This window comes from Setaria italica, chromosome II (assembly GCF_000263155.2).
Source record: "Setaria italica strain Yugu1 chromosome II, Setaria_italica_v2.0, whole genome shotgun sequence".
NCBI classification, from domain to species: domain Eukaryota; kingdom Viridiplantae; phylum Streptophyta; class Magnoliopsida; order Poales; family Poaceae; genus Setaria; species Setaria italica.
The window spans coordinates 35122206-35144159 of record NC_028451.1 but is presented as its reverse complement, the minus strand read 5'-3'; the positions used below and the strand labels follow the sequence as shown (position 1 = coordinate 35144159).

General features: G+C 47.5%; 4 protein-coding genes across 4 annotated transcripts in view; all 4 read right to left on the bottom strand.

The window, feature by feature from the left end:
- Nucleotides 1-3853: 3853 nt before the first annotated feature.
- On the bottom strand, nucleotides 3854-5167 carry LOC101778722 (BURP domain-containing protein 15). Its single transcript, XM_004957082.1, has 3 exons — nucleotides 5063-5167; nucleotides 4818-4941; nucleotides 3854-4712 (listed from the first exon to the last, which is right to left on the bottom strand). Exons 1-3 carry the CDS (start codon nucleotides 5108-5110, stop codon nucleotides 4051-4053), a joined length of 834 nt encoding a protein of 277 aa, XP_004957139.1. The 5' UTR covers nucleotides 5111-5167; the 3' UTR covers nucleotides 3854-4050.
- Nucleotides 5168-8029: 2862 nt separating this feature from the next.
- Nucleotides 8030-9055, bottom strand: LOC101778321 (nuclear transcription factor Y subunit C-6). The gene has a single exon (XM_004957081.2). The coding sequence runs from the start codon at nucleotides 8930-8932 to the stop codon at nucleotides 8327-8329; it is 606 nt and encodes a 201-aa protein (XP_004957138.1). The 5' UTR covers nucleotides 8933-9055; the 3' UTR covers nucleotides 8030-8326.
- Nucleotides 9056-14363: 5308 nt separating this feature from the next.
- LOC101777925 lies at nucleotides 14364-15075 on the bottom strand. The gene has a single exon (XM_004957080.4). It carries the CDS (start codon nucleotides 14984-14986, stop codon nucleotides 14726-14728), a length of 261 nt encoding a protein of 86 aa, XP_004957137.1. The 5' UTR covers nucleotides 14987-15075; the 3' UTR covers nucleotides 14364-14725.
- Nucleotides 15076-18407: 3332 nt separating this feature from the next.
- LOC101762931 (probable galacturonosyltransferase 4) overlaps nucleotides 18408-21954 on the bottom strand; it is a 6775-nt gene continuing 3228 nt past the window's right edge. Inside the window, exons 2-7 of the mRNA XM_012843697.1 lie at nucleotides 21774-21906; nucleotides 21222-21646; nucleotides 20617-20888; nucleotides 20138-20495; nucleotides 19268-19843; nucleotides 18408-18990 (exon numbers count right to left, since the gene is read on the bottom strand). Coding sequence (XP_012699151.1) covers nucleotides 18715-18990; nucleotides 19268-19843; nucleotides 20138-20495; nucleotides 20617-20888; nucleotides 21222-21646; nucleotides 21774-21906 — 2040 coding nt within the window. The 3' untranslated portion in view covers nucleotides 18408-18714. The remainder of the gene's footprint in view (nucleotides 18991-19267; nucleotides 19844-20137; nucleotides 20496-20616; nucleotides 20889-21221; nucleotides 21647-21773; nucleotides 21907-21954) is intronic.

Sequence of the window (21954 nt, the reverse complement as noted above, 5' to 3'; positions counted from 1 at the left end):
TGGACTAATTAGGCTTAATAGATTCGTCTCGCCGTTTAGCCTCCACTTATGTAATGGATTTTATAAATAGTCTACGTTTAATACTCCTAATTAGTATCTAAATATTGATGTGACACTTGCTTAAAAATAAGCAAATGCAACTAAACCCGGCCTTAAGAACAAATTAAAGCTGCTCGATTAGCAACGTTTTGTTTGCGGTTTCTATCTCTATTTTAAGATGGAATCGGAGACCGAGTGGAAGAGCTTGTCTCTCGATCGGCAGAACCAACTGATTAGACTCGGGTACGTATTTAAGTGGAAACCATCTACCCGTGCAACCTTATAAACTATTAATCAAAATCACAAGATGCTAATAAAAAAAATATGGCGGTGGAGAATCAGCATGCGAGAGCGTGAGTTTTCAAAAAAAAAAAAAACATGCGAGAGCGTGAGCAGCGAGACGACACTCGACAGGCAGCGGCACACCGCCTGCCGCTTCGTCTCGTCGTCGGGGAAGAGACGCGTCGGGCGGTGACCATGCTGGCGCTAGGCACTATAGCATGCTAGCTGACGTGCGACGGAGCGGGGGACTGTGCCGCCGGTGCTTTCCGAGGACGACGACGTGAGCCGTGGGCTGGGCGCGCCTACCGTTCGAGTCAAACTCGCGGCTGCCGAGGGTAATGTTAGTATTAGGCTGAGATCAGCGGTAGGGTGGGGGATTAATTAGGGTCGTCAGGGTTTGGACTGGCGCTGTAACAGGGGTCATCTTTGTCGCGTTACGGCGCGTTGTGGCCTCGTGACCGCACAGTGCACGCGCCGGACTATTCTATTTTACGGTTCTCAGATCTCACGTACCTGGCTACCTGCTCGTGTCCTCGCATCGAAAATGTGCAGCAGTAAAACCGATGCGAGACTTGGGGGCATCAGAGGCGCATGTGACTCCTTGGGTACGAGCGCAGAGCGGCACGTGCTGGCGGGCTGCACTTGCCGGCCGCCCCAGCCCTGCCCAGTGCCCTAGTTGCCAGTGCCCTCGCTCGCCTCGCCATTGCCATCGCGCACCCGCGCGGCATGGGAAGTGGGAACCCTCTTGGCCTCCTGGTTGGTGAGCTTCGTTCGTATCAGGTCCGTGGACAAACAGATGAGCAGGAGGCCTTCCTCTGCTGGACCGTGATGAGCGAGCCTGCTCCCCTGCTGAGGAGGCCTGTCATTGAGGCGCTGCCATGGCTGCTTGTCGTCTTGCCGGTGGATTCACGCGCCGGAGTCAAGGACACCCATCATGGGCCATGGCTGCGGAAAGATGGCTCGGAAGGCTGTGCAGAACGAACGCTCTCTCCAGCGCCTGGCGGTTGCGACTCGCGAGACTTGTGAAAAAGGTCAAACTCGGTCTCGGCATCTTGTGGGTCGTGGCAACAGGCAACTAGTATAGCAGACATGGGGTTGCCGACCAGTTCTTCTCAATTCAAGCACTATTAAGGCCCGTAAGCCCCACCCCATGTGTTGGCGTGGAGCTAACAAACTTACTTGCTTGGGAACTCCCTTAAAGCCATCTGAGCTTTTTTTTTTTTACAATTTAGAAGAAGTATAGTATAGTAGATTGCGCGGTACGATACGATGATAATTGATACTTCCTCTGCATCAAAATATTTGTCGTTGTAAATTTATTCATGTAACGTTGATCATTCGTTTTATTTAAAAATTTATTGCAAATGTACGAAAAGATAAATTATGTTTTAAAAAAACTATGATGGTAAAGCAAGCCACTACCAAAATAAGTAATATTTATAATTTTTTTAATAAGACGAATCGTTAATAGTTGTGACAACGCTAAATGTTTTGATATGGGTGCACTCCGTACTACTCCCTCCGTTCCAAATTATAGATCATTTTGACTTTATTAGATTCATAGACTTTGTTATGCACTTAGATATACCTTATGTCTAGATACATAATAATATCTATGTATCTAGAAAAGTTAAAACGATCTATAATTTGGAACGGTGGGAGTATGTCTTAAATTGGCCTATCGTCTCACGTATGCAACCGCAAAGTAAAACAAGCATACGAAAGGGAGTATAGCCGGTAGGCATGCATGCATCTCACGGCCCCATTCTCCATTCCGTCCAAACGTAGCTGCAATAAAGTGATACGGTGTTCGCAACCGCAGCGCGCACAGTACGTACGTACATACACGTGCTCATACCGTCGCGGCATTGCTCGCCACGGTTGCCTCCTTCCCTGGCAGCTTCGTATAATCGTATCGTAGCCGTACCTGTACGGTGCGCGCCAGGGCCCATCCCGAAGCGGCGCAGCGAGCGCCATGCGTAGCGGGCGGCAAGTGGTCACGAGTTATGGCTGCTCACAGCCATTCGCACGTACACAAGTATACGAAGAACCTGCCGCGCGAGCGGCCGGCACGAGGCCGCGAGCAGCGGCTTTCGGGGCTGGCTCACTGCGCGCGCGTGCTTTTCGCTGCGGCGCCCATGCCATGCATGCAGGAGCCGGGCCTGCTTCGGCACGGCTTTTTGCCGGGCCGCCGGGTGCCGTCTGTCTCGTGATGTTCAGAGCTCAGCGCGCCCGCTGGCCGGCCGGTAGGTAGGATCGTGGAGAGTGAAGCGCTTGATTGGACTTGGCATTGCAGGTCTCACGTTATCTTTTCATCAGGCGTAGCAGCGGCCAGCCTCCAGCTCTCTCGTGCGCGCGCGGCCATGTGGGGGCTCGGCTCCGGGTAGGTACGTACTGCACCGCGCCATCGTGCGTGGCTGCGTGCCGAACGAAAGCTCCGTCGTCGTCGTCAATTAATGCAGGCATGCACGCCCGTGGCCGGCCGGCAAAGGGTGTCAAGGTGCCAGCGGAGAGTCACAGATTGAAGACGGGTGTTCACAACCGTGTCCTGGTCGATCGACCACGACGGAATGTGCGCGGCCGGTTTCGGCTATACGAGGTGCGCCTGGACACCACGGGTGGCCTGTCCGTGTATGTATCGCTTCCAAGTATCAAGTTCCGAGGCCCTGTATGTACGTACCAGTACCACGGTCCACGTACTACCTAGTCTACCTGTGATGTACTCAAGTCTGCAGCTCTAAAAGGCATCCTGTTACTTTCCGATGCATCAGATTTCCTTTTAAAGAGGGGACCTGGCAATTACCAATCTCACCTTTTCCCGGTTATAATAAGTAAAACACAGTGGGCTGTCGTCGCCGGAGGCCCAAGCGGAGATGGACCGGACTCTCAGACATTTCGGTCCAGTTCGCATCCGGGCTAATTTATTTTCAGGCCCACTATTTCATATTACCATTTCGTTTCAGCTGATCTAAAAAAAATCATGGTGAACCAACGCAACATTTCATCCTATGCCAGAGATGATGAGAGTGACACCCTAGAGCTGTAGAGCATCTCTTCCAACAAAGCCCCATCTTATAGCAGTGCAGGAGCCTTACTGGTTTACATTTGACTTGCTACTGTTGCTAACATGCAACTATATCAAGCTGTTCCGGATTCGTTTAACAGGCAGGTTTCACAGCCGTTATTTATGGAAATATCGTGAATTCATGATCCTCACGGCCTAGAGCATCTGGGCAACACAAGAAATGGAATGGTTTCATCTTCAACCAACAACGTAATGTACTTCTGTTGAACTCTGTAAAAAGCTTCCTTCAAAAGCACGATTTTGCAGGACCAGTCCAAGGCGGATTTTGTGATATCGTTACCCTTTCGCAGATATCGATTTACTTTTGTATTCTTTTTAGTTCATATACATGCATGATCGGTTGGTTTTAATTGCAAGGGGCTGAAAAACTGCAAGGATACTATCATCACTGTGACTGAGCTCTATCTGTGCGCTCTATTTCTAAAAACTGCATATGCATTTCGTAACTTCGCAAGTAGATGGGCCCTTTATTTTTGACATTCCTCACTCAACGGAGCACATACGCTCGACCAAATTAAACAAAAAAGTAAATCGACAAGCACACTGACACACATACTTTTCCTCAAAATGAGGAAAAAAACCCAACACCGTACAAGTACTAGCAGTGTTGCATCACAAGTTCTAGTTCGTAAAACCAACACGTATTACGCTGAGGAGGGGACCTTCTCGCTCTTCACCAAGAGTATCTGCGCGTCGGGCACGGCATAGCAGACCGCCGCACCCACACCGCCGCCGACGCCGAGCAGACGGGACGCTGCGTGCTCCAGGTTACCATTGGACGCGCCGTCGTCACCGTGGCACACGACCGTCGCGGTCACCGCATCACCGCGCTCTCCGGCAACGTCCACCGCGTACGCCCTCGCCGGGCCGACCCCACGGCACCCGTACACGGCGCCGCCGCCGTCGGGGCGGGCCTCGCCGCGGCACACCACGAAGCTGGACCCCTCGACGGCCCGAACGGCACGGACGGTGTACAGCTCCAGCGGGGGCTGACGAGCCGCCGGCGCCTCCTCGTCATCGCCGGACGCCGCTCGCGGGAGGAGGCCGCGGGGGAACGGCAGGCTCCCGCCGACGCGCACCGCGTCTTCAAGGAAGAACACCGCCGGCGGTGACGCGCGAGCACGGTCATCGTCGCCCGTGGCGGCGTTCCGGGCGCCGACGTGTTCCGGTGCCTTGGCGAAGGTAGCGACGACCAGCTGGTTCCGAGGCGAGGGCGAGGCCCTGTAGTCGTCGTAGTTGAAGTTCATGGGCGGCGGCGGGTCGTCGTCGCGAACGTCAGCGTCTGCGCTTGGAGCTTTGACCACCTCTGCGTGCATATATTTAGTTACTTGTGTTAGTGAGACCGTGAGAGGCGTTGTTGATCATTACAAGACGCACGGTCATAAAACCATGAACATTTTTTCGTGATCACCAGCACTAGGGCGCAGGAGCTCGCGGATGGACTCCGGCATGGGTGCGCCGGGGAGGGCGGCGCGCCAGAAGGCCTCCGGCGACGTCGGCGTCCGAGCGGCATGCGTCAGCTTCCCGGGTGGAGCCTGATCGATGAGGATCAAGGAACAATAAAAAATGAACTCACGAATCTGCCACGAAATAAACTGAAACCAATAATGTGCATGTGTGCGTTTAAGTTCAGAGCTGTGTCTGCTGCATTGTCACCGTGAGGACCGCGGCGGCGACGACGAGAACGAGGAGGAGGCACGCCATGGGGGCCGCAGCGAGAAGCGAGAGCCAAGCAAAACCTCTCGCCCTTGAGCTAGGACTTGGTCTGGATGCGTGAGGGAACAACAGCAGCGCGCCAAATTTATAGACGGCTGGAGATGGTGATCGAGAGCGATATGGAACTGATATGTGTCTGGAGAATAAAACCTCGGCGCGAGGACGATGCTGCGGCTGCGAGGGCATTCTTGCGCTCGCGGCTGAGGATGAGAGCGACGCGAAACGGATGCTCGTGTCATGCTCGGATGGATGCGATGCGCGCTCTGTGCGTGCGTGAGATATGGAGGGAGGAGTGCTGCACCGTGCTCTGCCCCTGTCGATCAGAGAAGGGATGAAGCACACGGCGATCGATCGGGTGGACGGCACCGACAAATCGCCTGATGACGGCGCACGGCAGCTGTCAGCTGGGATGATCGGAATATAATCTTTGGTGACGTTCGTTAACGCTGCGCTAGAGAGAGAGACTAGCTTTCGACGAATGGGCCAAATATGTTGGCGAAGCCTCCGCGCCTACATTATGGGCCACACGCATTGCCAGTTTGCCACACACGATGGACTTGAGCTCTCTGTAAAGCAGGCTAGCAGCGCTCATGGGCGCGGACGGCCCATCGCGACCGCCACCAGTCATCATCTCCACGTGTTCTTTTTCTCAAAAGAAAAAAAAAAACCCACGTGTCCAGCCACTCCGTTCGCCTGGCGTCCGGTGGCCGCGTGCCCGCCGCCGCCTGCGTTGCGCGGCATTGGGCAAGCGCGCCGAGCTGCAGCCTGCAGCAGGGGAGGGGCGAGAGGGCGACGAGGCCCTGTGCCCTCGACCTGGATGGGCTACGAGTTGAGCTACAACTCGTTACTGCAACTGCAAGCATGATTACAGGAGCAAATACGCTTTCTGCTACCCCCGCTTGGCATCAACATTTCTGGAAAATATAACCATGCATACGCACATGCATCACACTGACCTCAGCAATAAAGGAGACCATACAGTCCACACTCCAAGGCAGGGACTGCATCCCCTGTGGCTGTGAGATCATCACCATTCGCATAAGATACTATGCATTGCAAAAACTTGCACGCCCCATGCCCAGGTTCCAAGTATTTGTATGTCAACAAACTCTGGCCAACCAATTGAGCATAAAGACACCAGCAATACACTACATATCCAGCAGTAGCGCAAATAAAACCAAGTCAACCAAGTCGCTCCGTATAATAAAGAGGGAACTATGTTGGCAATAATAGTTACTCCCTCCATCCAAAATTATAGGTCGTTTTAGCTTTATTAGATTCATAGATTTTGTTATGCACTTAAATATACCATATGTCTAGATGCATAATAATATCTATGCATCTATAAAAGTCAAAACGACCTATAATCTGACCTATAATTTGGGACGGGGACGGAGGGAGTAGATCAACACCACACTCAATTATATAACCATCTGAATTTGAAAAATACAAGTGTTTAGTGCTTGTAAGAGTTCCTATTGGTTCTGAATCCAATAATCCAAAGAGCAAGCCAGCTCAAACCAAAATTATCCTAGTACCAAACATGTTGAAATTCAAACTGATGCAAAAAATGAGCAAACTAAACATAGTTACACGCATTTTTCTCTCACTATAAGCACAAGCTAACATGGCATTGACGAAGGCAAAGCTGAAGGCATTTCCAAACATAATGTGGCAGCATCATGATTCAAAATGATGAGATGCATGAAAGAGTCCCAATTGATTCAGAATGCAACAATCCAAAGACCAAGACAGCTCAAGCAAAAATTCTACTAATACCAAACACGTACGATGGTACGGATAAATGATACGGAAATGAGCAGAGTAAAACTAGTCGCATGCAATTCCCAAGGTAAGCACAAGCTAACATGGAATTTCATAAAGGCGAAGCTGAAGACATTTCCAAACATCATATCGCAGCTGCATGATTCCAGTAAAAACAAATGGCTGCATGAAAGTGGAGCCAATTTAACATAAGACACTTCGATGATCAGATGTCCGATATCACCAAGCTCCAGCGGGGCAGAAAGAAAAGCAGAAAGAAAATCTCAACTATCACCAAATGTTTGGACAAAAGAAGTCCCGACAAATATCAAATCTGCATGACGTGTATTGACCAATGCATGTAGACAATACCAACGGCTCCATATGAGCAGCTGTGACGTTGGACTAAATCGGTGGAAGAAGAAAACATATACAAATACTTGTGTTTGATTCGGTGACCAATTGACCAATCAGCTGCCAGGGAGCCACACTTGCACCCCAGTGATCTGGAGTGTGAACAATGAAATACCGAACATTGGAACAATAAACTATTCTTTATGCATAGCTGTACAATTCTCCACTGCAAGCTCCAATAGTTTGCATCCCTTATATTCTACAAGTGCATAACAGGAAATGCATAAAGACTGCATATACACAATCCGCAGTTTAAGGTAATGGCCCTCCAATAAACAGGTCACTAGTCATCACTGCATAACTATTTGATCAATAGGAATAAAGAAATGATGCTTAAGTATAACAGCTTTCCAGAGAAAGCAAATTAAAAGCTTATAGTATCCATTGAAAGACTAGCTTTAAACAAACATGTCAGCAAAAGGAAATCACCTAAAAAGGAAAAAGGTAAAAGAACTAATGCACATTCAATTAACCGGATAAAGACACAAGAAAGAAGCACGTTGACCAATCAAATACATTCACCCATTCAGTTTATCAAAGAATTCCATGACATGCGAAACTGCCATTAGGTACATAACAACAAATCGAAACTTGGAGAACACTCTTCCAAGCTAAAATCATCTAAATATTTAAGCTTGTTAGTATCAAATGGCTAACTAAATATACGACAAACACAATACATCACCTTCATGACAGAGCCACATTCAGGTCAGAGTGTCACACAAAAGATGAAGAACAGGAATTGCACAGTAATTACCAGACACCCGCATAATACTTGTTGGATTACAGCATCTGATGAGTTAGGCTTAGACATACACTACCAACCCAATCAAAGGGCGTCCCCCATTACAACAATCTTACCCGGGATTCTAGAATAAAACAGCTCAATGCTTAAGCTCAGGGGGACGCCCATCGATGATCAACAAGTCTTATTACGCGGCAACAACAACAGCAGTAGCAACTACAACAGGCATACAACAACACATTCTGCGCTTAGGAAACCATTAAGAAGGCGATGATGATACATTACTGCTGAGGGACATAGTAGTAGGCAAGCGGGTCGGTAGCAGGCACGCCGGCGGCGGGGCGCGGGATCCCGGCAGCCGCAGCCGCCGCAGCGGCGGCGGCAGCAGCGTCAACGTCCTTGGCGTCGTCGCGCGGCACGATGTCGACGAGGAAGTCGAACACCTCTGTGCGGGCGATGGCGGCAGCAATGTCGGACTTCTGGAGCGTGCGGCGCTTGTTCTCCTCAGCGTGCGCCCAGCCGCGGTGGGTGAGCTCGAGGATGAACATCTCGCAGGCGCGCGCGAACACGACGGGGGCCTCGGCGGCGATCATGCGGACGTCCTCGTCGGCCTTCATGATCTTCTTGATGCGGGCGAGCGGGAGGTTGTGGTTCTTGAAGTCCGTAGTGGCCTCGATCTCGCGGTACTGCTCCGCCCAGAACATCTGCAGCTGCTGCTGCGCAGCGGCCGCCTGCTGGGCAGCGGCTGCGGCGGGCGGCGCGTAGAGCTGCGGAGCGTAGGCGGCGGCTCCGGCGGCCGCGGCGGGAGGGTAAGCCGCTGGAGGGTAGGCAACGGGGGCGCCCATGACTGGGGGAGGCGGAGGGGTGCTGGATTTGGTGGGATCCATGGATTTGGGGGCAAGCTAGGGTTGTGGCCGGTGGGGGAGACGGGGAGGAGGGGATTGGGGACGGAGGAAGACTGGAAGAGGAACGGGATGGAGATGGAGCTATGCTGCGCTACGCAGCTGGTGATTTTTTTGAGGTGGGTTTGGTGATGGATTTGTTATTTCAGTTGGAAAAAGATTCCTTTACATATTGAGTTACTTCCTCTGATAAACTATTCATTTTCTATTCTCCAAATACCAACAGCTAGTTTCCTCTCTAAAAAATCTACGCTCTCCATCCACTCCAACAGTTTCTTCATTTCGCACTACAGACTCTCCATTTCGCACTCCCCATTTTGCACATTTGGCAAGCCAAACCCGCTTGTCAAGTTTGGAGAGTGTGGGAGAGTATTTGGCCATCCGGATAGCAACTCTGTTGGATTGTGATTTTTCAGCAAACTTGCTAAATTTTAGCTTGGAGAGGGAGATGGCAAAGCTGTTGGAGTTGCTCTTAAGACAATCGTACTCGGTGTCTAGCTGAGAAATAACGAGAGCATTGTTTTTTTCTCTTTTTTCCGTTTACAGTTCACTTATTTACACGTGTTAAAAAATCATTAAATAGCACACGGCTAGTAAGGAGGGAGTGCTTGTTGTCTTGCTGTCGGAACCAGCTTAAAAAAGAGTTAGGATTAGGGTTCTAAGTTTGGGTTCTCACCGAGGGCTATATAACCGCGCGGGTTTAGATGGATTGCCGTTGATGGTGGTAGAAATGATGTCGGTAGAGGATCGAGGGCGGCAAAGTGGGATAATGAAGGTGCTATCGGCTAATAGCGGATGACAATCCGTGTTCGGGATCAGGGGTGAGCAATCGAAGAGGTTAGTATATAGCGGGGCGGAGGCGGCGGGGTTGGGTGGCAAGTGAGGTAGCGAGGTCATCGCTAGCCGGAGCTGGTAGTCGAGGTCGTTAGCGAGCAGAGGTGTAGCTAGGATTTGAACATAGGGGAGGCTAAGTGAGTGATACTGATAATGATTATATATAAATGATGGTGTATGCATAAAAGAAATTAAGCTAGTTATTCGTTAACTAGCTTTGAATTAAGCATGCGAAGATAAATAAAATAGCATGTGTTATAATTGGTGATTAAGATTGTGGGAGCGTAGAGTTTGTGATTTCGCAGCCAAGCTGGTGGCTAGTGCTGCATCCTGGATGGCTGCACCAGTGGGTAGCGGACGGTGGCACGGAGTCTGAAGAGCGGATAACTCGAGCACCATCTTTTTTTAGAGGAACTTGAGCAGCAGCTAGCGGCGCGAAAAAAGAAAAGAAAACAGAAGCGTCCATCTCGATAGAAGGATGTTGTGCCTCTACTTTGGCTTGGGATAGTCGAATTCTCTTTTGGGCTACGAAATGCAGCAGCAACACGTCACAAAAGTGGCAACCTAATATGTGATTAACAGGAAACTAAGAGGGTCTCCTATGGAAAAAAGGTCCAGATGGGGGGGCACCCCCCCCCCCCCCCCCCCCCCCCCCCCTCCCTGTTAGCAAGGAAGCAATAGATAGAGGTAGTGTCGTTGGATAGAGAAGGAGGCGTGCAGAGATGCGTTGAGGTAGGCAATTGAGGGCACCTCGGTCGCTAGGATAATGAAGAAAGAAAGAAGAGAAAAGTGGAGGAAGGAAGAAGAGATAAGCGGAAAGGAAAGGAAGGAAGAAAAAATATATATAAAGAAAGAGAAGGGAAAAAATGACGAGAGGAGCCAGCATTAAGTTCGTCATTAATTCATTGTGGCGCATGTGCATCAGGGAGCGATCTCGAGTATTAGGGCCTGTTTGGGAGCACTCCACTCCAGAAAAATCAGCTCCACTCCACCAGCTCCACACTTTCCTAGCTCCACTCCACCAACTTCAAAAAAACATGGAGCTGCTGCACGTGTTTGGCTGATGGCAGTGCTCCAGCTCCAAAAACATGAGCACTTGTTGTGAATGGTCTATTTTACCCTTTGTGAACGGACACACATGTCATACTCTTCTATTTTCTCCTCTCTTCTTCCTCTCTCTCCTCTCCTCTTCTCTTCTACGTACCGCGGCATCTGCCAGAAGATGGACATGGGCAGGTACGCCCCGTCGGCGCCCGTGTTGGTGTCGTACATGCCGTGGCGCGCGATGACGCGGCGGCGCTCGACCTCGACCGTCCCGGCGGCGAGCATGGCGGCGTGAGCACGACGAGGCCGACACCCATGCGCGCCAGCTCCGTGAACCCGCGGTCGTGGCGGGCGGCGCGTTGGGCGGCCGGCGCGCGGGTAGGACGGGGCGGCGGCCGGCGTGCGGGTGGGGCGGGGCGACGGGAGTTTTTGTTTCGCGAACCGGTACTGTGTAACGAGTGGCAATGGTGGGTAAATACCCACCAACTCCACGAGGAGGTTTGTACGGGTTTTTGGAGCACCTCTTGAGGTACTCCCCAAAAAACGTGGATCTACCCCCTGCTCCACCTTTTTCTTGGAGCCGGAGTTGCTGGAGCTAGACGCGTTTGGCTACGAAATTTTCAGAGTTGGTGGAGTGGAGCAATTTTTTGTGGAGTGGAGTGCTCCCAAACACCCCCTTAACTTGCTCCATATGATTATAGATAAGTGAATTTGGACATCTAGAACTTAATGGACATTAGTTATGATATATTATGAAATATAGTAAAAATATAGTTCTAACTTTATATTATGAGACAAATTAACTCGTAAATGAAGAAATAACAAGTTAGAAATAAATAACTAGTACCCATAAAAGCATATGTATCTAATAAGTAAACTCCTGAACTTATATAGCTGCCTGATACTAGAATTTAATATTTATGTGTGATGACCTCATGTTACAAATTTAGTTGCAATTCAAGTGTTTTGTTAATGAACTTTATTTCACGAATAACATCAATTTACTTGTGTGCCAAAGTGGGGAGCAACTTGCGCTCAATAGCCAGATGAGGATATGCTGTACTTGAGTTGAATATTCATATCCATTTAAGTGCTTAAGATGGTATTGTTAGATTAAAATCAGATTATAGAATTAAAGTTAGTCTAAGCGAGTTTAGACATGCACAACCCCCTGTCTTTGTATGCATCGAGACCATGCCAAAACGTAACACTCCAATTGGCTTGTGTTCAATCATAACCATGGGCTCCCAATGTGCTGATCACCCCTATAGACTCATTGTCCTACTTTACTCAAAAGCATATTTAGTGCTTTGTCCTATCACAAATATAAGTTCATCTAGGTATACCTAAATAAAAAATTTCTAAGTTTGGTTAGCTATTTTTATAAATGTATAACTTAAATGAAAAGAGTCATATATTGTAGTAATGTCACTCTTATTCTATCAATTTATATAAAGTGTCAGACATGTTGATGATTAAAATATAAAACATTTTACTTACAAAAATCTAAATGGACATATTTGGGATCAACCTAGATGAAGTAGTTGTCCATCCATACCACTTAGTCCCGCATATGTGAAAGGAAGGAGGGAAAAAGGAGATCTCAAATCAAGTATTGTTAGGCTTACTATCTCAAAAAGGAGATCTCACTCTCATAGTATCACTTGGCGTGGGTCATTCACCGGTTATCTTTTTGTAATTCTGACACTGTAGGATTTTGTTTACATTTTTGAAGTGAAATTCCCACATCAAAATTTTCAAATTTATAGTAGATAACTTACATATGTTGTGAAATGATATAAGAGATTATATAAGCTCACATTGAGTTGACTACAGAGATCAGGCTTGTTTGGGTAACTAACACCTAGTTATGGCATATTAAGGTAATATTTAGAATCCGCAATGCACTAGTTAATGTATGCTTTAGAATCCACTAGATATATCTTGCAAGTGGAAGTGATGTATTAGTGTGATGAAACCAAATTGTACTCATCAATCTAAACACCATGGATTTGTGCAACCTACCGAATTCTTGGGTTAGATGATGGTACAATGAACTGAAACCGTAATTATAACCGCATAATTATAACCGCAGTTGCTATTTTTGGACAAGCCACCATTGTTAGCCTCTTGCTACCTACCAAATTATAGGATTATGGACTATCGAACCAAAACCACAACCATAATCTTTGATCTTAATTCACCATTGCCATTTTTGGAGAAGAAGCCATGGCTAGTAGGTAGGAAGTAGTCTTCGAGGAAAATCCTAATGTGAGCACTTCCAATAATTTGATTAATTGCTGGAGTGATGAAAAGGATATTATACGAGTAATAAATTATATGGCACTCTTGTATGCCCCAAGAGAGTGCCAAAACTTGAAATGTTCAAGTGGATCAACATCACTTGTAATATTACCATGGGGTTGTAAGGTAAACTAAAGATTACCGCATAGCTCGTAGCTCCACCTATCAATTCCAGAAGGGCTGGTTGTGGGGTTTTGAAGGTCTGTGTGTGACCATAGATAGAACCATAGAGGGAGAGGTGTTAGCACTTAGCAGCCACACATGTAGTCAGTTTTAGATGTCTCAATCTATATTGTAAGAATTCATGTATCTAGGCAATACTTCGTGGTAAGCTTAAATGCTTTATCCGTTTTACCATTTTTTTTGAAACGGTTTTCTTTTCATAGATGTAATCTTTGAAGGTGGACCACAAACTCAATGCTAATTTTGCCATTGCATTTGTAGCAAAATTTGTTCTCATATTTGTGTTTATTCCACGTACCTTGCACTCTTCCAACATAGCTACACATTTGCTGCTTTGTGCACATTATTAAAATAATGAAGTGTATCGGTGGTTCTTAAACTTGTTCACGGGTATCATTTAATCCCATAAACTATTAATTCATGGTTTTGGATCCCGAAAACTTGCTAAACGTGCCACTTAATATCCAAAGCTCCCTAATTAGTGTTGATATGTTTACTTGGCATCCAGGAGGCGTTGCTCCTCCCTGCACGGCCGTTGCTCAATTCATTGAAGATGCGGGAGAGAGAATAAATGAGAGACAAAAAAGAGATGGGCCGTTGCCATGTGGGTTGCTAACATGCCTTGTGGCCAGTTAAACATTAATTTTCAAAATTTGGACCTCAAGTGACACACTTAGCAAGTTAAAGGATACCCGGATGTGGAAGTGAAACTAGTTTAGGGACGGAGATGACGTGTTCCAACTAGTTTGAGATACTCTTACAAAAATTTAGAAGAAATTAGATGGTATTGCATATGGAAAAATAGATATCTAAATTCAAGTTGAGAGGACTCAGATTTAGGTGAGTGTAACGTTGGGCCACTTTCTTGTGCAGCCCGCTCCAACAGAGGCCAGTGTTGAGCAAGCGAGATAAGCTTTGGCTTTGCTTGACGACGCAAGCTGCTCAACTCCCAACTAACTCCCGTAAAGTGTGCACTTGAAGACGACGTTTGCCCAACTATCGTCCACAGAGCTTCCCCAAAAAAATCACGCCTAAAAAGCAGTAGGCAAAGTGGACCTCAACATTATATCTCATATATGTAGGTGCTTTTGCAGCTTAAACTGCAGAGAAATGGAGCACGGAGAAATTTACAGAGCATCAAGCTATCAAGCAGATTGAGGAACGCAAAAGGAGAAGCTAAGAACTCAGTTTCTGCAACCCGAGCAAAGATCGAAACAGACCGGCCTCCCTCTTATTGCCTTCACAAAGGGGAGCCTCTTTCTCTGATCATGTCAGCATCCAGAGCAACGCCAATTCGATCGACGCCACTCCACAACACAACACAAGGGCTTGAGCATCGATCGACGACGACATGTACAAGCTCGTCGCGCGCTGATGTTCACAGGAACTACTAGTAGAGGCACGGCTAGGCTACTAGTCGATGCAGGTTCCGCAGATGCCGTAGCCGCCGCTGCACCCTGGCCCCGTGCCGTCGCAGATCCCCGCGGCGCCGACGAACACGGGGCTCCCGCGGCTGCCCCGGCGCCTCCTCCCCCTCCTCATCCCGTCCTCGTCCCCGCCGACCCAGGAGAAGATGATCCACGACACCACGGACAGCCACAGGATGACCGCGCAGTAGACCGCCTCCCCGCCGAGCCCGCCCTCCGATATGCTCAGGAACTGATCCGCCCCCATCTCCGGCCCTTCACTACGAGTGTGTCGTATCCGGGATCGATCCCTATCCGGCCGGTGTGAAGCTGTTGCACCGGGGCATCGGCGCGGCCTTTATAGCCGCCGGTCGGGTCGGGTTGGAGTGACGACGCGATGGCACGATATGCGAGTCGATGAGCCATCCACATCCGCGCGCGCCGCCACGGCGGGAAAACGGTGCCCCATCACGGGAGGAAACGTGCGCCCCTTGCCTTGGCTTTGCCCGTTGCTTAGCGCGGAGGAGTTGGCTCGGCGGCAGGGTCGGTTGGCCTGCCCGCGGCCACCTGTGGGTGGGCGGGCGGGGCGTGCTTGGAAGCGGTCAGTTTCCGGCGGCGCCCCGTGGCATATCCTATTGGATTCCATGTCTTGGTAGTGTACGCTCAGTTCGGCCAAGGGATTAACGGGGGGCAAGTGCACTGTTCCGACTTGTGATCCATGTACTGTATTTTTTTGGCTGTGGTGTGGTACGCACAAGTTGGCCGAGTCAAGTCGTGGCGTTTTTTTGTTCTTGGAATTGAATACGATCGACGACGACGTGGACGTGGGGGGGCAATGAAGGCACAATAGGAAAGTGGTTGAGCGACTGGATTAAGCTAAGCAATCGTGATTCCTTAGTGCATGCGGTGGCCTGGGGTTTTTTTTTTCCTTCGACCGGCGCGCGCGGGCACAGGGGTTGCTTAAGAATTAAGAAAGGATCATGGAAGAAAACGCGGGCGCCGAATCAGCCGATCAAGTAGCAATCGCAGTGACGACTAGTATAAGGAGGTTTATCTGACGAGACGAGGCAGCTAGCGGGTCCGAGGAAATTCGTCGCAGGGCGAGAGCAACCAGCAGACATGTTTGTTTGCATCAGGCGAAGCATTGATACCCAACGCCTCAACCTTGACTACTGCAGCAGCTTCGCTCTGCAGATGCAGCGAACATGGCGAAAGTGGAGAGCTCATGCCCAACCCCGAGGTCAAGTCAAGCCAGACAGGTGATGTGAGTGAAGCGACGGTAGCATGGGGACGGTTTTCACTATCGGTTTTTTTTTATCTTCGATCCGGAATAAAATTCATGTCACATCGAATATTCGAAGACTAAATGAAGAATTAAATATGAGCTAATTATAAAACTAATTATACAGATGGAGGCTAATTCGCGAGATGAATCTATTAAGCCTAATTAATCTATCATTAGCATATGTTTACTGTAGCATCACATTGTCAAATCATGAAGTAATTAGGCTTAATAGATTCGTCTTGCAAATTAACCTCCATCTGTACAATTAATTTTATAATTAATCTATATTTAATACTTCTAATTAGTATCTAAACATTCGATGTGATATGAAAATTTTAGGAGGCTCTAACTAACCAAACACCCCTATAGTTGAGTCCTTCTGATGCCGTCGTTGAATATCTAATTGACTATGGATGTTTAGAGGCACACACCCACATCATTCAGTCATAGCAGGGTAGCTTAGGTAAACGTAGAGCCCTACTTCTTCTTCTTAAAAAAAGGGGGGGGGGGGGTTTCCATAATGGAAACGGGAAGCGGGATAGGCATGAACGAAAATGAGCACGGAAGCAAGCGGGCACCGATAATTAAAGCCGAATTTGACATGTTGAATCCAAGGTTGTCATCCACCAGAGAGGAAGAGACCATACCAGAACACCACACCAGGTCACCAGTCCGGCAGTCCATCACCACTTCATTCAGCAAGTAGCATGTGCCAGCGTTGCATCTTGGGCTTGGGCCAGGAGAGTGGCATAATGGCCGAATGGGATCAGTTTGGGCCTTTTTCACGGGTGAAGTGCGGGGGTGTTTACTGTTTCCTGTCCAAAACGGGTTGTCGATTTTTCTAGTCTGAGTGGAGACGATTGAGCTGTTTTGGTTCGTGGGACTAAACCCTGTCACGCAGATACTAAATTAGGAGTATTAAATATATGTTAATTATAAAATCAATTGCATAAATGAATAAATTAATCACGGCTTAATTAGTTTACGTTTAGTTTTTCTAATTGGTATTCAAATATTCGATGCGACGCGAACTAAAAATTAGTCCATGGATCCATGGTATATAAAAAATATATTTTTAGGTTTTCTAGCAATCTCATCTTTGGTAGATCAGCAGACGCAACAATTGGTGGCACATACGAGAATGTAATCTTATAAAGTTTCTAGGCGACGAGATAATGATAGTACAAAACATGACTCACTAGAGTTTGTGACTGGATGAAACATAAGCGCTATCCTGACGGGAAAAACTCAGGATAAAAAGTAGAGCAACCACAACACACAAGCACATCATATTAATTGTTGACCATATGAAACAAATAAGATTGACGCGACGGTGGAACAAACTAGGTAAACTATTCCTCGCAATAATATGTGCGAGGCAATAGACGAGATCACGAGACTAATTAAGAAAGCTAGCCAGAGGTGCCTATTCACTCTAGCAGCCACAACCCCCGCCGCCGCCGCCGCAGCCACCTCCTCCATGGCCGGCGCTGCACCCGCAGGCCGCGGCAACAGCGCCACCAATCTACGCGGCTGTGTACATGCTCGTGGAGTCAGCCACCGTCCCTGACCTCGCGGTGCCGCGGCTCGCCGGCGGCTTCGCGTTCGTGGCCGGCGCCGGAGCGGGCTTCTTCCTGGGGCGGTCGTCGCCGGAGGTGCGGCCGCAGATGAAGACGGCGAAGGAGACGAGCCAGACGGAGAACACGACCATGCAGAGCCCAAAGAGCCACGACGACCCCAGAGCAGCAGACGCCGCGGCGCTGGACGCAAGGATTCTAGCCATGGGATCTAGAGAACAAGATGAGCAGAGCACGTAATGCACGTATCCAGAACGGTTCTTTGCTTCCATCCCAAGTCGCGGTTAATTTGCAACTCCCAATAACAGACTGATCTTTGCAGATCCAATAATCTAACAAAATACTCCCTCTGTTCAAACACTTATCCGTAAAGTCTCTTCGGTATTGGCCAAGACCCAAACTAGAGTAGCTCTGAGACTCTCTGTGCATGCGTAGTTGTGCTTGTAACATTGAAAGTTTGAAACGAAGTTCAATGGTAGAGGAACGATTTTTTACCAAAATTTGGCAGTTAGCAACTAGCATACCAAATCATTACCAAAATTGTCAATGAGCACTGGCAAGCTTTGGTACAGAACCAAACAGCTCCGCTGTCAGAACTCAAAACCTTCCACTAACAAAAGTACGAAACTCTCTTTTACCGTAAAATGCTGAAAGTGAAGTTGCTAATCGAGCTGGGGTTGAAGGGGAAGCTGGAGAAGGCACCCCTGCTTCCCTTGGTCATCATTGTTGAAATACAAGATGTCGCATGATATATAGCCCGTGGCAATGTACCTCACTACCTCGTGCTGTCGTGGATAAGCACAGATTACACGGTGGATGCAGCAAACTAAAGAGGTGGAAAAGGGAAGCAAACTATATTGTTTGTGATCTTACAGAGCGTTCCACTCATACAATCAATAATTAACTACTACTACCATATTAGCATTCATAAGTACAAAAATGCAATATGCCTTCGTGGCTCCTAACCGTTTGTATGATCTATGCCTACCACTAACCTGCTTGCACCTTTACATGGGAAGAGATCAGTTAAAAAGAATTAGCGCTCTAGGCAAGTTAAAATACCTAGAGCACAAAGAATTGATCTAAGAAACAGTTGAAAAACGAAAATATAAATCATACACCTCTACTTGCTATTCAGGGATTTATATTGCACTCCCGTAGAAACACTTGATCGAAATCGACATGTCTCGACCAGTACTTGCGGTATTTGGGCAATCCAATCTCAAGCCAGGGTTTCAGATTTCCATTGTAGTGGATGACAGCCGCCCGCCTGATATCCTTTTCGTTGACATTTGGGTTGTACCCAAGCCCCAACTGATGCCAGGAACGATCAAGAGGGAACGTACGGTTCCAGAATGTTACAAGACCAGCAGGGAGTGTGCCTAGCTTCCACAATAGTCTGTTTTCATTCTGCAGAAAAGAGAGTCATGAGTAAAATATAAAAGAAGATAAGGCATATTACACTAAAGAATGGTCAAACCCTACAGAAGTGAACTTGTGTATCAAAATATAGCAGCAAGCCTACTAAGATACTGTCTGCACAAACTTTCGTGAAGTGCTTGATAGCAAATTCTATAGTATGCATTAAATTGTTATTAACAATTTCAGCTCAAGCACTTTAGTGCACATTTTAGAATAGCATGGGAACCGGAAGCATATTTCACATGTAAAGCTCATAAATACTCACCAGCTTTTGCCAGGTATGGTAGACCTCAGTGATGTTTTGCTTTCTCCACTCGGACAAATCAAATATGTTCATGCCATATGCCCAACCGCATGCATGTGGATCAAAATTCTTGGCAATAAGAGGATTTGAGAAGTTGAGGTACTTATCAAACCTATGGAATGTCTCCCTACAAGTCTCAACAGCACCATTAACCTTGCCTTTGAGATCTACCAACCAAAGTGCAGTTAAGTCCCGTTGCACTACAGTATCATCGTCTAGAAATAACACCTTGTTAAGCTTTGGGAAAATCTCAGGAAGATAGAACCTCAGATGATTGAGAATTGATAAGTATTTGGGATTCCGAAACTTAGGATTTTCATCAGGCCTAGCATGCCCATTTCTGAAGTAGTAATCAATCATAAACCGGGATTCCAGCTGTTTCAGGACTGGACTGTAGGTTGAATTTAACCATGTAAACTCTTCAATGTTCTGAACCTGAATAGCAGCTTTACCCAATGGATTAGCCAGGAACCACATTTTCATTGCAGCGTAGTTAAGCCTATCTGTCACAATGTGGAAAACATGGTTTTCTGGTTTCTGCATTCATAGCATTGAAAGATTAGTGGTGAATATGGTTAAATCGACTAGAATGTTCCACACAAAAGAAGTTGATTCTTGACTCATGATAACAAATTAGCCACCTATTTGGCAACTTAACACTCCCTCCGTTCCAAATTGTAGATCGTTTTGACTTTTCTAGGTGCATAGTTTTTGCTATGCACCTAATATAGTGTATGTCTAGATGCATACAAACATCTATGAACCTAGAAAAGCCAAAACGACCTACAATTTGAAACGGAGGGAGTATCATTCAGAGGTCAAGTGGTATACCTTAGCATGAACAAGTGTTGAGTTAACAACCACTGCAGCAGCCAATACATTGTCAGAAAACAAGGCATAGTGATAGAGTTTGGGGTCTTCCAGCTTTTCCGCATATGGAAAATCCTTATTCTTTGGGTTGGTGAAATAATACTCATTTGTAAGCCTCAGTGTAAGGCAATGGAGACCCTTGGGTAGTGATTTAGCTGCTACTTGCGCTAAATAGTTGGCTTGTCTTTTGTTTGATTCGAGTTGCTGCTCTGTTGAGTGAAGGACTGTACGGAGCCTGTTTACAGCACCTGAGCAGCTATCATGAATTTTCCTGACCTTCACCAGTGTCTGCTCCATTGCTCTAATTTTGCTGTGGACACTGTTGAGACAATAGAAAAACAGGTAATAAGTGTTCAGTTACAACAAAAAGTACCAAAACAATCATACACCATCACTAGACATGCCAATTAAAAATCTCAGTACAGTAGAAGAGAATGTACTTTTGAGGTAGCTGCCGGTCGCTAGTTGCATCACCTAGTGCTTGTTGTATATCCCTCATCCGTGCACGGAGCTCCCTTGCAAATCCATGATTGCCTCTAGATGCAACAAATCCAAGATATGTCTTTGCTCTTGTCAACTGGTCCTTGATGATGTGAATTGTTGCATCTGGTGATGTTGTGGACCGACCAGCACTTCTGTTTGCTGTGCTACGAGCAGAATTATTGTTGCTCACCCTTGTTTGATGCTTTCTGGAGGTAGTAGCATCTCTAGTCTGTGCAGGTAATTAGACCTTCAACATTAGATCAAGAAAAACACTGACTAAAAAATAGTGACCGGAATAACAAATAAGAACCGTGATTGTGAATGGTTACATAAGCTAAAGCCTGTTGATAGACCATACAGTATGATATCCATATGAATAACACTAAGCAAGAGCTTTCAAACAAAGTGAAAATGACAATCCACAAACAACATGCTACCTACCATGCCTTTGCATGTAGTTGCTAGGCTCTAGCTAACTTTTAAATGAATGGAGGCAGCAAACGGAAGAGATACTTCCAAGGAAGTGTAAAGAAATAAATTGATTGCCTGCAACAAATTTTACCTCACTAGAAGATGAATTCAGGTTTCCTACAGTGTGCATTCCAGAAACGATGTTCTCCCCTGCTTCATCCGATCCCTCCTTGTGCTCTGCATCAATTGGATGCAGCAACTTTATCCCAACCTCTTCTCCATTCTGCAGTACAGCTTCCTTGCCATCCCTGGGCTCACCAAATCCATCTGCACTTGCCTCACTTCCAACAACCTGCTTGATCACACCACCCTGGCCCAACCGTGCCCTCTCATTCCCCTCAATAACTGGGGCATCTTCCTCATCCGCATTCCGTGTCTCAGACTCCTCCCTCAGTACGCTCGCATCAGGCTTTCCGGGCACACGGCTCCTACTACTCGCTCCCTCAACTGCCTGCCAGTGATCTGTTGCTGATAGCACACGGTTCTTGTGCTCCCCAAGCCTCTCGATGGTCAAATCTAACAAAACGGTGTCAATTGGTGGTTTGAGCGATCCAAAACAGCCAAAATCCGAGAGAGAGAAAATTTCGCTTCGCGAGATAGGGTCCAATCGAGACAGGAAATGGGGGTGGAAGCAGAAACTCACCTTTGGCCAGGGACGCAGCTATCTGCGGCCACACCAGATTGGGCGCGTCCTCCCGATCGAATGCGGCGCTCGCCACTGCGAAAACCAAACGGACAAAAAAAAAATGAAAATCCGCACAAATCAAGCACGGAACCTTCCCGCATTGCCGAAACCAGCCCTTGCAACTACCACCTCAACGACG

Bases quoted from the DNA above. Each gene is read 5' to 3' on its own strand.
- LOC101777925 (XM_004957080.4), bottom strand. From the start codon at position 14,986: ATGGGGGCGGATCAGTTCCTGAGCATATCGGAGGGCGGGCTCGGCGGG.
- LOC101778722 (XM_004957082.1), bottom strand. From the start codon at position 5,110: ATGGCGTGCCTCCTCCTCGTTCTCGTCGTCGCCGCCGCGGTCCTCACG. The intron at 4,942-5,062 runs GTGACAATGCAG...CTCATCGATCAG, and splicing joins TCGCCGCCGCGGTCCTCACG to GCTCCACCCGGGAAGCTGAC. The intron at 4,713-4,817 runs GTGATCACGAAA...ATATGCACGCAG, and splicing joins GCTCCTGCGCCCTAGTGCTG to AGGTGGTCAAAGCTCCAAGC.
- LOC101778321 (XM_004957081.2), bottom strand. From the start codon at position 8,932: ATGGATCCCACCAAATCCAGCACCCCTCCGCCTCCCCCAGTCATGGGC.